The following is a 16515-nucleotide window of genomic DNA, read 5'->3' on the forward strand; positions in this document are numbered from 1 at the left end:
GTGGGCCAAGAGCAGCATCCCCTTCTCTGGGCCTGGGGACGTGGCTGAACTCAAGGATGTTCCCCTTCCTGCAGCACCAGGGACTGTCCCGATGCCGGAGCTGCCCCAGGACAGCCCCAGGCGGGGGTCTCTGTGGCGCAGCAGGCAGCGCGTTCGGCTGTTAACCGAAAGGTTGGTGGTTGGAGCCCACCCAGGGACGGTGCCCTCTTGGTGGGGTGCCTGGGGGTTGTGCTGCCCAGCACCCTGGGTTTTGCTCCCAGCCCCATGACCTGGTGCAGAAAAACCTCTGGTAACCGCACAGCTCTGACTCAGGCTGGTGAATTGCTCAGGGAAGGGGCTGTCTCCTGAACCAGGGCTGCTGGGAACAGAGGGGTCATGGCTGGCAGGGCTGGTGCCACTGACCCTCCTGTTCACAGCTGTGTGTGTGCAGAGATGGGTCTTGCGGAGGGGTGTTACACTGGGAGGGAATGGGGAGGGGGATCAACAGCCTTAGGATCATCACCAAGCACAAGGCCCACGCTTGACTCTGGCTAAAATATAATAAATCAGGGTTTAGGCAATGCTGTCCGTTCTGGCCTGTGTCATCCTCCAAAGAGGAGAAGAACGGGAAACATGAACAGCCACAAATGAATCCCAAACACTTTCCCAAAGCATCTCGTGGCTGTGTCTTCCGCAGCCCCTTGATGTGCTGGGAACCTCCCTGCACCTCCCCTGCTTGCAGGGAATGGTCTTTTCTGCTCCCAGCAACTGACCTGGGAAACCCTGAGGGAAAAGGGATGTGTGGGGCTGTTGGATTCAGCACTGCCTACAAGCACACAGGACTCATCGCTCAGACTTCTCCCTGCTGCACAGCCCAGATGATAGCAAACAAAAGCAGAAGAACAGGCCATAGCTGGATTTGTTTTAGGCAAAGTTGCAGAAGACAAACTGACAACAGCAGCATGGTGAAGAGGGGGCCAAGGGATTACAGCAATGCACTGCTCCTCTCTTCTGCACCATGCAGGTGGATTCAAACCCCTTCGTCATCAAAGACGCTCCTGTTTGTGGCTCCAGACCAACCTGGTAGAGTCTTTTGGGGGCAGTGGCAGCCCTGCAGTCCCTGTCCCTAGGGACAAGCATTCGCAAGCTCATTCTCAAAGCTGGCAAGACAATGGCCTTGCTTGGGTGGACAGACCCTCCCTCTGCTCCCACTTGAGCCCAGTCACAACAAAAGCCAGACTCCTCTGGAGGTACATCCCTGGGGAGCCAGCTCTGGCACAGCAGGTCTGCTGGTGGCTGGGACGTGCGTGTTGCTGTGGGACGTCCTTTCTGGAGCATGTGGGATGGCCCGAGAAGCTGAGGAGCAGCACGGAGGATGCACATGGGTCCTGTTGAAGCTGAGCTGAGATGGTTGTGGCGTCTCCTTGCCTGATGGGAAGGACAGAAGAGGGAACAGTGTGTGTCAGTGCTGAGTGGTGGTGTCTGTACATCTCATTACTGAATGGGGAGAAGAGAGGGTGCAGTGCCATGGGGCAGTGGAAGAGGCCAGCTGAGTCCCCACTCCAGCAACTGTGTGGGGATGTGAGAGCGATTCTGACATCTGCCTGCTGTGCAGACAGCTCTGCCAGAGACCCCTGTGGCAGGGTCAGTCCTTCATCCGCCCTGAGCACATCATCGGGGAGAGGACAGCTCTCTCAGTACAGTCTGTGCTCGATCCTTGGCCTGACTGGTTGGCTGGAGAGAGGCTGAGTCTGGAGACAGAGCGGGATGTCCTGGGTCGCAGTCGTAGCTGAGCTGCTGCTGGGAAAGCAGGGTTCAGCAGCAGCAAGAGCTGGCAAGAGGGGCAAGAGGAGCAAAGCAGCTTGTGGGGTTGCAGGAGCAGGGCTTCTGCCTCTGTGCAGGGATGAGGGGCTGCAAGGGGCTGCAGCTGGGCTGGCCAGGACAGTCTGGTGGGTGAGCAGGGTCAGGTAGGGGAGGTGGGGAGGATCGCACCATTGGTGCTGTGAGCTGCTACTGAGGGGACAGAGAACACAAAAGCAAAGTGTGTGTGCGATGTCCAGGAAATGCTGAGCACAATGTTCAGCATAAACTGAAACACAGGAATTTCCATCTGAAGATAAGGAAAATGTCTTCACTGTGAGGGTAATAGAGCACTGCAGCAGGTTGCCCAGAGAGGTTGTGGAGTCTCCATCCTTGCAGATATTCAGAAGCCGCCTGGATAGGGTCCTGGGCAATGTGCTCTAGGCAACCCTGCTTGAGCAGGAGAATTGCATGAGATGATCTGCCTAGGCCTGGGACTAGATGGGGACCTTGCCACTGCCCTGACCTTTTGGGAAGCTTTTGTGACATCCCCCCAGCCACTGCCTGGAACCATCCCCTTCATCCTCACGGGATCTACCTCCCTCCCCTTGCCCACTGCCTCCTGCAGCCAGCACGTCTGCTTTGCATCAGGAGGTGCTGGTGCCTTTGGGTGCAAAAAGAAAGGCACAAACTCTCCCTCTCAGGAAAAATACTATTTTATTAACATCCCAGAAAAGGGTGACAGCAAACTATAAAATCTGACATCCCTTCTGATGCTGGGAACCCCGACCTAATACAGCTGGGGATGGACCTTGGGTCAGTCCGTGGCACACTGTGCAGATCCCATCTGTGGGGAGGGTCACCAGTCTTGTGGTCTTCTGAGGATTTGTAGGATTTTATTAAGAAGTACAGTGGGGTATAAAGAAACAGGTTCGTGTTCAAGCTGGGAAGCCAATCCCCAGGTCAGAGTCAAGACCAGGATCAGGTCTGGTGAGGATAACCAGGCTCAGACCCAGCCCCATGATCGCTGGGCAGGTCCATGGTGACAAGGCAGCGCCAAGGGCAGGCCATAAAGGCAGTGCATGGGTCGGAGTCTAGATCAGTGGTGTCCACAGTCAGGCATGGGCATGGCTCTGGCTGAGCTGGACACCATCACTCTGTGACACAGCTCCGGCAGGGCCTGCAGGCCCTGGGCTGAGCCCAAATGGGGCTCCTGGGCCCATGGGCAGGGGGTGGGTGGAAGCCCCAGGTGGGGCTGCTCAGGGACATTAAGGCCTCTTAGTGCCCTCAGGGCCCTGACAAACTCCCAGGTCCTCTTTATCCCAGCAACTTCACAGGCCACCAGCAATCAGGCAAGTGGGCAGGCAGTGTGAGGTCATCAAGGCATCAGAACATTCCCCCAGCTGAGGTGACAGATTTGGGGGAGAGAAGAGGCAGAGGAGGAAAAGAGGACATGGCTGCTGCCTTGCCTGGGAGGTCACTCCTGACTCCGCAATGTGATAAGGCAGCAGCAGGCAGGCAGGAGGGCAGCTGTTGTGAGGTCATCCAGGGCATCCCAGAGCCTGCCCACTCGGATCAAGGATCCCCGACTGCATCCTCTGCTACTGCTGCTTGTTCTTCTCCTCCTTGAACCCCTTCCATAAGCACAGAGGACCAGAGACCTTTTGGTGAAGACTGAGGCAAAGGCGGCACAGAGAGGCCCAGCAGCATCTCCTTTGCTGGCATTAATTCAGCCACCCCATGCAGCAAGAGACCTGTATTTTCCGCTTCAGCCTCCTCATTTAGCAGAGGAAACTCCTCTTGTCCTTGACGCCCCTTGCAAGTCTCACTCCAGCTCAGCTTCGGCCTTCTGGACACCATCCCTGCACAGCCAGGACTTGTTTCTGTAGTCCTTTGCAGCCTGTCCCTGCTTCCACCTCCTCTATGCTCCCGTTTTTGTGCTGCAGTTCCACTATGAGGTCCAGGCTGAGCCAAGACAGTCTCATGATACCTCTGATCATTTGCCTGCCTATCAAGAGGGATCATTCTTGTGCTTGCAAGGTGCTGTCCTTACACCTGCTGTCCCCAAAAGCCAAGCACTCAATGCAACAAACACGCACACAAGAGTTGAGGTCCCCCCCTGTCTTGCAGCCAGCACTGGCACCAGGAAACAGAGGCCCTGGCGCAACCTCTTCCTGCCTCAAGAGGGCCAAACCAGCTCTTCCCACCTCCCCAGAGCATCCCCTTGTCAGCAGGGGATGTGCTGCCATGACAGGGCTGACTCCACTGCTCTGACGGGCATCTACAAAGAGCAGGAGGTCCCTGAGACATCAGGACCACAGCTGCACACAAGTAGGTATGGCATGACCTTGGGAGAGAGCTGCCCTCAGAGCAGGCCCTGATACTCAACCCCAGACTCCTGAGCTGTTGGTTTTGGGCCCCTCTGACACTCACATGCTGCAAATGGCAGAGTTCACACCATGCCAAGGAAAGAGCCACAGCAGTTTGGAGAGTTGCTTTCATTCACAAGAGCAAAGTTCTGTGTGTGCCGGGATGGCTGGCAGTCACTGGTCCCTCTCCTGCCGGCTCGGGAGGCAGTTCTTCTCCCCAGAGCTAAGGAACAAGAAAGCAAGATGCTAAGTGGGATGCACACAGAGAAAGACAGAGAAATCCTGCAGATGATTTCAGGCCACGTATGTTTACATGTGCTTCTGATGGCACATCCATACTCAGTGTGACGTGACACAGGCCCCTGGCTCCACCCAAGGGCCTATGCACAGTTGCTCAGCCTGAGACTGAGTCTGCTGGGGCTAAGACTGGGGCTCAACCCCTTTCTTGGCTTCAGCATTCAGGCAGAGGGTGGAAAAGGTGCAGACAAACATCCCTTGGGGTTCGGCTGCTCAGGACTTCTATGTCCCACACTGTAATCCTATTCTGAGTGCTAAACAGCTGCCCCTTGGAGGGCAGGCAGGTCTCATCCACCTCCAAGGGAGGGCTGGGCATTTGCTTGGGGCTGTGCAGAGGTGCATGGCATCAAGGTCTACCCCTGGTCAATCCCAAGCCACAGAAAGGCCCAGGATGTCACATCCAAACCAGCGACTCTGGCATTGGCATTCTGACACCTCGGTGGGTCACTACCCCTCAACACTCCCAGGCTTTTCCTCCAGCTGGCACACACTTACTGCCTCTGCTGTGTCCCCAGCCTCTCGGCTGCTCTTCTCCTCCTCGTCTATGCGGGAGAAGTAAACATAGACAGTCTCTTCCTCGTCTGATGCCAGGCGGTACTTGAGGACATCCTGAAAACAGGGCTTGTCTTCACCCAGCTTCCCACCACTCTCCTCTTTCTCAGCTGCGGGTCGGGAGGAGCCCGACCGAACCCTTGGCTGCGTTTCACTTCTCTGCTGAGCCTGCAAGACAATCCCAGGAAGTTTGTAGTGCCACTTCCCAGCACACTCAGAGGCTCTCAACATGCACCAAGAGAGCAGCCAGGGACTGCAGGACCTGTGCCAGCACCTGGACCACAGCCCTTGCTCTGGCCTGGCCTCAGGCACCCCAGCAAGGGAGGCTGCAGCCGTAGCTGGAGAACCACGAGAGTCACTGCAACAGGCCCAAGGTATGTCACAGCCTCACCAGCTTTCACTATTGCTTCCCACTGGCACTTCTCTCTCAAGCTGGCATCTCTGATGGCAACACAAATGACGGAAGGGAATTGTGACTTGCAGAGCACGACACCGGCACTGCATTCATCCCAGGCAAAGACTGGTGATGGGAGTTCAGCCAGCACGGTTCTTCACACAGGGCACGAGTGTCTCCAACTGTCTCCTCTGACTCCTGACTTGAGCCACCCAGTCTTGAGCTAATACTTGCAATATTAAGCCTTAACTCCCTTAAGCAAATACAGCCCACAGGCAGCTTCTCTGGGTGGCTCTTTGCAACCTACAAAGGGACCTCAGCATGCTCTCAGGGGGAAACTCATGTGTGAGCAGGGCATCCCTGCAAGTGCCCATTGGACCCCACTCTCCCACCACAATCTCACTCCTCACATCATCAAGGAGGGGAAGGGAATCCCTTTGGCAGAGCAGAACTCCAAAAGGAAATCCTGCTACCACGCTCAGCAGCTCACACCACACAATCCTCACAAGCCCTTCTCAGCTCAGGTTTCACCCTGACAATCACACACACTCACGCCATATACTGTCTCTTGCGATGACTGCTGCTATTCCTTCTTCTCCTCTTCGTCTATGTGGGAGAAGTAAACGTAGACCGTCATCTCCTCCTCTGGCCCCAGGTGGTAGATGTACACATCCTTAATGCTTGGCTTTTTCTCCCCAGCACGGTCATCGGCCCTCTCGTCCCTGCTGGTCGTGGGCAGGCTGAGGTCAGGCCGCAGGTTTGTCAGGGTCCTTGACATCCGCCGAACCTGCATGGGCATCACAGCAGGATTTGTATGCTGGGTCTCCCCTCACTCGGACGCTCTGGACATGCTGCACTAGAGCAGCCGGCGCCTGCGGGAGCTGGGCCTTCACCAGCCCCCAAGTCTGGTGGGGCCTCAGGCCCCCCAAGGCAGGAGAAACCCCTTGCTCAGGCAGGGACGCTGCAGTCAGAGCTGCTGAAACAGCACAGCCGCCTCCACACAGCCCTCAGGGCATGTGCCAGCCTCACCAAGGCTCACCAGCCCTCACAGCCAAACTTCCCATCCCAGTCGCACACCTCTCACATAGCCTAGCAAAGGAGGGGAAGGAACTGCTGTTGCCTGAGCAGAACCTATGAATGCAGCCCCGCTGTTGGGGTCACCCGGCCAGAACAAACCTCCCCACATACCCATTCCGACCTTAGCTTTTACTCTTAGCATGACTCTTCATGGCCTCACTTGCTGCTTCCCTAACACCCAACAGACCAGCAATGGGCCTTTAAGAACACTGGGGCTTCTCTTGGACTACAAACCCCACTCCTGATGGTGCTTTGCCTCTTACAGATGCATTTCAAGGCACCTGTGACAGGCTCACTGAGGGACCTTCAAGGTTCAGCTCCCCTGCAGTAGACGAAAGGCCTTTCCTGTCTGAAGGTTTATAAAGGCTTCCCGTACCTGGATCCCCTCTGGATCTTCCATGTCTCTCGTAGCCTTCAGTGCTGCCCTTTCTTTCTTTTCCTTTGGCTTTGCTGATGATTCTTCAGCACTTGGCTTCCTCCTGCCTTTCTCCACCTTCCTTGAGGAGCTCTCTCGGATGGCTGGGAGCACACTGAAAAGACCCATCACGGGGAGGTGGTGTGAGCACAGAGGGAGGTTGGTCTCCATCCCCAGCTCACAAGCTGGGCACCTGCTGCTGCAGCACGAGGCAGCTCTGCAGGGCAATGACTTGGGTTCAGCTAAACGCGTTCACGTCCACAGAGACAGAGATCTGCCCCAGCTGAAACACCCAGGCTACATGACAGGCCCAGAGGAAAGCTCAGGATGCCCAAATCCGGGCTCCCTCTTGAGGCAGCAAGGAGAGCAGCCCGGTCTTCTGCAAGGACAGGCACCGAGACACACCCTTACCCCCCTTCCTGGCAACTGCATTGACCACAGCCCCGTGCTCCCGAGTCTCCATGTCTAGGGATGGAAGATGTTTCTTCACTGGGCACTCAGTGTCAAGAACGGAGCAAGTGGTCAAGGGCCTAAAGCATGCCTGCCATTTACCCATCCCTGCCACTCTCTCCTGCCAGCCATAAAAGCAGGTGGGAACACAAAAGAAGAAGCTGCTAGGTAGCTAAGTAAACCTAAAACACTAGCAATGGACACCGCTCTGTCCCTCTGACTCTCCATTCCTCCATCACTCCTGTCCCACGTGGAAATCCTCCTCTGAGGGACCAAAAAATAACCGTTGGGTGGAAGAGCTGTCTCATTCAAGGGCACAGACTCGCAAGCCTGCTGCTCTCTGCCCCGTGATGGCTCTCCACAAAAGACCCTCTCTCCCCCGTGCTGCTGGGCGTGGAAGGAAGGGCATTGCACAAGGGGAAGCAACACTTGCTTTTAGAGATACTCACCTGAGGCACTCGGGTTCTTCAGTAGCATTCTTTGCTCCCACCTCTTCCACACAACTCTTTGCCTCCTTCACTAGGCTTGTCACTGCTGCTTGAAGCGCCTGGAGACTTTGCTTGGAAACCATCCTGCGAGAGCGGGCACAGGGTCTCTCTCACGCTCTGCATGGAGCCCTCCTGTCTCCCAAAGGCCCTGTACACACACACTCCCAGCTGGACTTGCAGCCTGCAACTCCGCACAAGGTTTCCGTACTTGTTGGAGGATGCAGAGAGGCGCTTGCCAGCAGGCTCTACCCCAGTCATTGCCATGCCCAGAGAAATCAGGGGCTCCTGGGGCAGGCCAGCTCCACCACCCACCAATGTGCCTTGCTCACCCCGCAGCCAGAGGCTCACCACCATCCAAATGCCACAGCCCTTGCTGCAGCCGGGGCACACGTACCTTTTTGGGGAGGTGCTGCTGGCCTTGTACTCTGCAGATGATGCTCCTTTATATTCCTCCCACTCCTCCATCATCCAGCAAGTGAACGAATCCTGCTCATGCAGAGAGATTCTCATACAACCTCAAGACTGTGCAGTGCTGCTGCCCAGCCCACAAGACCCACAAACAGTTTCCCACGGGAGCACTTTGTAGCGGCTGGACCACCCAGAAAGCTTGGACCTCAGCATGCTCTCAGGGGGAAACTGTTGAGTGACCAGGGCATCCCAGCAATTGCCCACTGGACCCCACTCTCCCACCGCAATCTCACTCCTCACATCACCAACGAGGGGAAGGGATTCTCTTTGGCAGAGCAGAACTCCAAAAGTAAATCCTGCTACCGTGCTCAGCAGCTCACACCACACAATCCTCACAAGCCCTTCTCAGCTCAGGTTTCACCCTGACAATCACACACACTCACGCCATATACTGTCTCTTGCGATGACTGCTGCTCTTTCTTCTTCTCCTCCTCGTCTATGTGGGAGAAGTAAACGTAGACCGTCATCTCCTCCTCTGGCCCCAGGTGGTAGATGTACACGTCCTTAATGCTTGGCTTTTTCTCCCCAGCACGGTCATCGGCCCTCTCGTCCCTGCTGGTCGTGGGCAGGCTGAGGTCAGGCCGCAGGTTTGTCAGGGTCCTTGACATCCGCCGAACCTGCATGGGCATCACAGCAGGATTTGTATGCTGGGTCTCCCCTCACTCGGACGCTCTGGACATGCTGCACTAGAGCAGCCGGCGCCTGCGGGAGCTGGGCCTTCACCAGCCCCCAAGTCTGGTGGGGCCTCAGGCCCCCCAAGGCAGGAGAAACCCCTTGCTCAGGCAGGGACGCTGCAGTCAGAGCTGCTGAAACAGCACAGCCGCCTCCACACAGCCCTCAGGGCATGTGCCAGCCTCACCAAGGCTCACCAGCCCTCACAGCCAAACTTCCCATCCCAGTCGCACACCTCTCACATAGCCTAGCAAAGGAGGGGAAGGAACTGCTGTTGCCTGAGCAGAACCTATGAATGCAGCCCCGCTGTTGGGGTCACCCGGCCAGAACAAACCTCCCCACATACCCATTCCGACCTTAGCTTTTACTCTTAGCATGACTCTTCATGGCCTCACTTGCTGCTTCCCTAACACCCAACAGACCAGCAATGGGCCTTTAAGAACACTGGGGCTTCTCTTGGACTACAAACCCCACTCCTGATGGTGCTTTGCCTCTTACAGATGCATTTCAAGGCACCTGTGACAGGCTCACTGAGGGACCTTCAAGGTTCAGCTCCCCTGCAGTAGACGAAAGGCCTTTCCTGTCTGAAGGTTTATAAAGGCTTCCCGTACCTGGATCCCCTCTGACTCTTCCATGTCTCTCGTAGCCTTCAGTGCTGCCCTTTCTTTCTTTTCCTTTGGCTTTGCTGATGATTCTTCAGCACTTGGCTTCCTCCTGCCTTTCTCCACCTTCCTCAAGGAGCTCTCTCCGATGGCTGGGAGCACACTGGAAACACACATCACGGGGAGGTGGTGTGAGCACAGAGGGAGCTTGGACTCCATCCCCAGCTCACAAGCTGGGCTCTTGCTTCTGCAGCACAAGGCAGCTCTGCAGGGCAATGACTTGGGTTCAAAGAAATGTCTTCACTTCCACAGAGACAGAGATCCCCCCAGGCTGAAACGCCCCAGGCTGTACTAACATGTTCAGAGAAATGCTCAGGATGCCCAAAGCCAGGCTCACTCTTGACGCAGCAAGGAGCGGAGCCAGGTCTTCTGCAAGGACAGGCTCCAAGAGACACCTTTACCCCCCACCCCCCGCTTCCTGGCAGTTGCATTTGTCACTGCTCGGTAGCCCGAAACACTCTGTGTCTGGGGATGTACAATGGATTATTAGGGGGACCCAGTGCCAAAGAGGGAGCAAGTCATTGAGGGAGTAAAGCGTGCCTGCCATTTACCTGTCCCTGCCACTCTCTTGTGCCAGCCACAAGACAAGGTTTCATATGAATGAGAAGGCTTTGAGGGAAACAAATTAAACTGAAATCATGAAAAGACACTCTGCTCTGCATCCTGGGTGGCAGGATGAGTGCAATTTCACTTTGCCTTGCAAAGCAACATCCTTTCCATTCAAAGAGCTCCTCCATGTTTAATCCATTCTCACTTAGTACTCATTGGCCATTGGGAACAGCCCAGAGACTTCAGACAAACACCTCCTCTGCTTAAAAGGCATTACAAGAGGATTCGGGCTTTCTCTCATCCTCAGAAAATGTCTATAGACTCCCAGCACTCTTGTCACCAAGGAAAAATGATGCTGTTGACTTAAATCTGAAGGGTATGAGAGAAGGGCCCTCCTCTTCCAGAAGCTGGGTTTGCACTGAGTTTCCAAAAAGCTTGTAACCTGGAGGCAGAGTCAGGAGAAACAGGAAGCAAACACGGGTGTCTCCCAAGAACTTCAGGTGTGCTGGCCATCCAGCAAGGGATCAGCAGGCATTAGGACACATAGTCAAAGTCACTCAGAGTTACCATAAACATTGTGTCCAAAGCAAACATCTCACCCAAACAACCATGAGAGGACAGGCTCACCCTCAGCCATTTCTCCAAGGCTCTCACCTGCCAGGAGGAGCTTTGCCCTTGCCTGTGTCTCCCTTTCCTTTCTCCATGTTCAGAGCAGTTAGTCTGCGTGCAGGAAGCCGCTCTCTCAAGAGGAGGTGGTTGGCAGGGAGATTGCCTGTAAGCAGGAGACAAGAAAACACTTCAGGACAGCACTGTGGAGACCTTTGGAACAGGAAGGATATGCAAATCTCCTCAAGCCTGTGGTCAAACTGGGAGGCCTCAAGCCGATTCCTTTCCAGCCTTGTTTCTTGGGCAGTCTTAGGCCCTTCTGGACGCTGGCCCCTGTCCAATTTGCAGGTTTTCCCGGGCAACATCATTTCTTGTGCTACTGGTTTTCTCACGTTCTATCCTCTTCACATGATGGGAAAGGGGGCTTGCTGGCATGTGCTGGTGATCTAACAGAGTCTCTCTGGGGGCAATCATTTCACACAAGGGGAACACATCTTTGGGTCTGTCTCCTGGTCTCATATGCCTACAGTTCCTCTGTTGGCACAGTCAACCCAAAGGCATTGTTTGGGGGATGATTACGAGAAACTAAGAAAGCAAGGTTACTCCTTGCTTGGAAAATGAGAGGAAGTCTGGGCACAAGAAAACACATTGAGTCCATGAGATAGCTCAGCCCCTCCATCACCTACAGTTCTAGGCACAACTTTGGATTCACAGTAATCAAGGATTGGTCACAAGTTTGATTCGTTCCTGCACCACCTCCTCAAACAGAAGTGCTTGCAATGCACACACCAAGGCATGCAGTCCCCATGGAAATGGGGGAAAGTTTAATCAGAGGGATCCACGGCAGGTGGGAGTGATGGGCTGCCCCGAGGGCTTGTTCCCTCAGGAGATTTCCCATAACGGGTAAGCAGCATCACCTCTAGGACCTCATGCTCCCTGAGCCATCGCACTGTCACCCTGGCTCCGATGCCCTCTACCCATGAGCACACAAGCAGAAGGTACACCCCCTGCCAGAAATCAGCTCTTGCATTACCTTTCCTGCCACTGCAGTCAGCTTTTCCCCTCTCCTCTGCCTGGGTGGCCTTCGCAGCTGCCATGGGCCTCACAGGTGGCTTTCTAGCTACACTCTCAAGCTTGTACCTGGACACAGGAAAAACACATCAGTCCAAAGGGAGGGCACCACACTGCCTTTGCACCTTGTGTGAATAATGGGAACACAGTGGTATTTGGGAGCTCCTGGGAAGTCCATCCTTTCCCAAAGCAGAATATGCCAGATCCTGCAAGCGTGTATTAGCAAGCTGAGTAACAGCAGGGGCCTCGAGGGGCACCAGCTTCCTCATCAAGCTCTTCCAGGGCTTCCCCATGCTTCCTGTGAGAAAGCTCATTTTAACCTCAATCCTCTGGGCTGCCATTGGGGACCATCTCCCATCTCCTGTGGGAGCCAGGGGCTAAGAAGCAAACATACTCACTCTGGGAAGACAAAGACACGACCAGAAAGGGTCTGGGAAGCAGCAGTTTTGGTGCGCGAGAGCACTGAATCCCTCATCTCTGGCATCTGCAAGGTGAGAGACACATGGGAGATGATGCCAAGAAAATCAGAGCAGTGCTCACAAGGGCAGCAGACTTTTCCACTGCTCAGAGAAGACGCTTCCTCTCAGAAATGCTGAGACAAAGAACTCCCTTCCTCTCAGCAGCCCCTCACTTCTACAGCAGAGCAGCTGGAGGGAAATACATGAGAAAGGCTAAGGACACTGTCAGGCTTTGGGCAGGGGTAAGAATCTAGGGACTCAGCGTGGAGACCAGGTCTTTCCTAATGCAGAAGTCCATGGAGGCAAGCACAGGAGCAGGCATTTCACTAGCCGGGGTTCCTGGCTGCTGCGTTTTCCCTGCTGGCTTGAGTTGATGCCTCCTGAGCCGAGAACAAAGGGGTCAGACGTGGGGTTAACCCCACAGTCTCTCCTAACATTCAAACGGCTGCGTCTGCAGCATGGAGGAATGGAGGGACACAGCCTGCGCTGCACTGAGCTAGAGACCTGGGGAAGGGCAAGGGCTGGAGCAATTCTCTCTGTAACACACTGTGGCCACCACTAGCAGCGTGCAGATGCACACAGCAGGAAAAGCCCCGCTTTGTGCTCCTCTGGCTCCAGGGGCACTGGCAAGAGCTGGTCAGCACAACTAGACCAACCAAGTGACAGCAGCAAAAGGGGTCTGCTCCCAGCGGGGCCTTGCTCTGCCTGTGTCTCCACTGCCACCCATGGATTCAAATGTGATCCTAAAACACCATGGTGCTAAACCGTGGCTTTCAAGGAGGAGAGAAATCTCATGGGAAAACACACAATAGACCTGCCCTTTCCTTGGAAGTTTTCCCTGACCACATTGGAACGGGATCCTGGGTGCAGGCAGCTGTGGTTTGACCCAGTACAGAAATTCCCAGGGTCTTCTAGGTCACCAAGTCCACTCAAGAGAAATTGTGCCGGGAACTGGCATTACTCTAGGCCACAGCTATCCAGGTGCCCAGAGAGGTCGTGGCAGGCCAACAGAAATGCATTCACTTGCACTGTGCTGGGGTTTCCAGAGGACTACAAGAAGGGCTGGAGAAATGGAAAACTCACCCCAAGAAGAGCTGCAAGCCGCTGTTCAGTCCCATTCAGCCTTTGCAGAAGGCTTTTGTAAAATCTCATTTTCACGTTGGTCCCTTGAATAACAAGCATGCCAACGTCCTTCAACACAAAGGCAACATTCTGCCCACTCTTGAGGCAGCGGCAGAACTCACGCAGGGTCTCTTCTACGCAAGCCTCCACTGTTTGCCGAGGAACAGACATGTCCGAGGCTATGCGAGCACACTTCAGGGGCTCCATTTCCTTGTGACCTAGCAAGCAACATAACAACAACACTGTCACTAACAGAGCACTGCAGCAGGCAAAAAGAGAGTGTCAGCAGCTTGGAGGGCTTCAAGCAAGACACTGCTACACAGCTGTCTTCTTTAAGCCTCTGGGAAAGCTCATGGGGGAAGCTGATGCCATCCCTCCCCAGAAGAACTCCAAAGCACTCTACAGCCGGACGTGCCAAGTGTGCAGCAATGCTTTCTTGCCTCCACAGAGAGAAAGAAAGGGCTCTAGCCATCTCGCAGGAACAGGAGCCATGATGGCAGGACAAGGGGAGCAGAAAGGGGGCCAGTTCCCATGCTGGGGGAGTGGCTGCCAGGTCACAGTACTTGTGCCCACACTCAGCGCATTCCAGGTTGGCAGACATTTAGCTGTGCCTTGTCACGGGGATGCAAGGAAGAAGGAAAACACAAGCACTCCACTCCACCCCTTCAGATCCTTCCGGCCACCCCCAGCACCCTCACAGGGGCACAGCAAACATCCCTGCTTTTGCTGCCAGAGGGCTGTCCCCAGCACGTGCCAGAATGATGTTGCCATCCCAGAGAAGATGGAGGCCTTTCAAAGGAAAGACCCACTCCAAACACAGCTCGGAGCTCCTGCTGCCTCACAGGCATCACTGATGTCCACTACAGCTGCAGTGCTGGCAGCACTGACCAGCAATCCCAGCAAAGCTGGCCTCGGGTGGCTTTTCATACACACTCTGCTCCCCATCTCTGTTTCAAGGCTCTCTACAGATGACTTTGACCCACCTCTGAGTAGAAGGAGAAGGGAAGAGCCAGCATGAATGCTGGTGTTTGCCTTTACAAGGTCTGCTGAGGCAGTAAACACAGACCAACAGTTTCAACGAAACCTGATGAGAAGCAGCAGCCCCCACACATCTGGCATGTAGCCAGCTGTTCAAGCAACTCATGCAGAGAGGGAGTATAATTGTCATGTGCACGATGATGTCATGAGTATTTAAAAAAATCTGAAGCTCTTCTGAGGACCTGGTGCTGGGATTCCAGATTTCTAACAGTCACTGCTGAGCAGCAGTTATGCACAGCCCAAAGATGTCCCAAGGCGAAGCAAAAGTTTCCGCCTGTCTTCTTACCAGGAGCATAGGCCTCATCATGGGAGAGGCCGAGAACCTGTGCAATATTCTTCGAAAGATGGAACATGGGTCTGCGAACAGTCAGAAGACCACGTTTCCCACCAACAACTTGTTCCCTCACAACACTGAAGGTGCCCAGCCGAATAATCCTGACTCCCTGAAAACAGGCAGGAAGAGAAGAGTTATGAGAGTGTTAGGTGGACAGGCTGGTGACTTGTCAGCACATGGTGATGGTGCTCGGTGCCCTGCCCACTCCTGCTGTACAAAAGGGACAGATGGAGCACTCGGGAAAGCTTTGGAGAAGTTCTCTGGAAGAATCTTCCAGATGTTTTCATCTCCCTCCCCTTCAGCCTCTCAAAAATACAAGCCAAAGCAGAGAGGTCACCCCTCAGGTACAGAGGAGGCAGAAGAAGGCTTTCCTGGGCAGGCCCAGGAGGGCAGACCCACCTGGCTCAGCATCAGCTGCCATACAATGTAGTCAGACACACCTTCCCAGATAGCAAGGCGCTCTGGAAAAGAAGGGAAAGACACGTCATGCTCTGGCTGGGCCAGCTCACAACCATTCAGCACATGCCTAACCAAGGGGATGACAAGTGCAAGTGTCTTCCAAAAGCATCCCCCTCCCCAAACTAACCCCAGTCCTGACAGGGGCTCAGCGGCTGAGGTGGGCACTGCCTTGAGGTAGAACCTTTTATCTGCCCCCACAAGGGCTCTGGAGCTGAAACAGAGGCATTAGGACATGGAGATCCTGCCACGGGACATCCACAGTGTGTCCCTGAGCTCAACTGCAGGTACAAGGAGATCCAGTGGGAAGGAACTAGGGGCAGTGGCTGGGATCCTGGACAAAAGTCCCCGCTGAGCTGAGGAAAAGTCCAAGGATTCCTTTGGAGCACATGTGTTCCCAGCAGCATCTCCAGAGCCCAGCAGGAGCCACGCTCAGAGTTCATGGTCTCTGCGACAGCTCCCGGGAAAGAGCTCCTCAAGGCCTCACCCTGCGGGGGGAGCGCTGGCACCCCCTGCCCACGCCGCGTCCCGTGGCCAGCGTCCCAGAGCTCCATCCTTGTCCTCCTCGCCCTGGGTCACCCCTGTGGCGGAAGATGATGAGGAAACAGCTCCTCTCCTCCTGCTCCTCCTCCTCCTCCTCCGCACTTCCCCGCAGCCCCGCGCTGCCCCGGCCTCCCCTCGCCAGCTCCCACTGGGGCTCGGCGGCTCCTGGCAGCAGAGCGGTGCCGAGAACAGCCCCAGTGCCTGGGCTGGCGCGGCCTCGCCGGGCCGTGTGGGGAGAGGCCGGGGCCGCGCGGGAGAGGGCAGCTGTGGCCGTGACACGGGATGTCCCCTGTGAGCACAGCCCGTGTCACAGAGGGGGCCCGGCCCCCCTCGCCCCCAGGGCCCCGGCCAGGGCTGGCCCTGCAGCGGGCAGGGGCTGCGCGGGGCGCCCGGGGGCTGCCCCTGCCCCACGCAGGCCGGGCCGCAGGGACAACCCCGCCGCGGGGCCCGGCCGGGCCGGCACAGGCGGCTGCGCTGCCCCGGCCGTGGCCCCCCCAGGGAAACCTGCCTGCGAGGGAGGGCAGGGGGCCCTGCGCCGCGCTCGCCCCACGGTGGCACAGCGGAGGCGGCTGCTGCCACCGGGGCAGCCAGCGCTGACAACCCACAGCCACACGGGTGGCTGACCCTCGCGGAGGGACGGACGGAGGGAGGGAGGGAGGGAGCAGCTGCAGGGACTTGGCAGCAGGTCAAACGCAAGCTCTCAACATTTCAAAAA

The 16515-nt window shown here is 55.8% G+C and overlaps 1 protein-coding gene across 1 annotated transcript; it reads right to left on the reverse strand.

Annotated features, from left to right (window-relative positions):
* Positions 1 to 5974: 5974 nt before the first annotated feature.
* On the reverse strand, positions 5975 to 15811 carry LOC135326026 (coiled-coil domain-containing protein 81-like). The gene is made up of 13 exons (XM_064503918.1): positions 15745 to 15811; positions 15201 to 15262; positions 14754 to 14910; positions 13391 to 13647; positions 12248 to 12333; positions 11812 to 11918; positions 10827 to 10944; positions 9573 to 9726; positions 8673 to 8906; positions 8216 to 8307; positions 7783 to 7905; positions 6845 to 6998; positions 5975 to 6178 (listed from the first exon to the last, which is right to left on the reverse strand). Exons 1-13 carry the CDS (start codon positions 15809 to 15811, stop codon positions 5975 to 5977), a joined length of 1815 nt encoding a protein of 604 aa, XP_064359988.1.
* Between the last annotated feature and the right edge of the window lie 704 nt (positions 15812 to 16515).

This window comes from Dromaius novaehollandiae, unplaced genomic scaffold (genome assembly GCF_036370855.1).
Source record: "Dromaius novaehollandiae isolate bDroNov1 unplaced genomic scaffold, bDroNov1.hap1 HAP1_SCAFFOLD_42, whole genome shotgun sequence".
NCBI lineage: Eukaryota > Metazoa > Chordata > Aves > Casuariiformes > Dromaiidae > Dromaius > Dromaius novaehollandiae.

Coding starts and splice junctions, on each gene's coding strand:
- LOC135326026 (XM_064503918.1), bottom strand. CDS start 15,811: ATGGAGCTCTGGGACGCTGGCCACGGGACGCGGCGTGGGCAGGGGGTG. Junction 11,919..12,247: donor CGTGTCTTTGTCTTCCCAGA/GTGAGTATGTTT, acceptor TCCTGTGTCCAG/GTACAAGCTTGAGAGTGTAG. Junction 10,945..11,811: donor TGACTGCAGTGGCAGGAAAG/GTAATGCAAGAG, acceptor TCCTGCTTACAG/GCAATCTCCCTGCCAACCAC.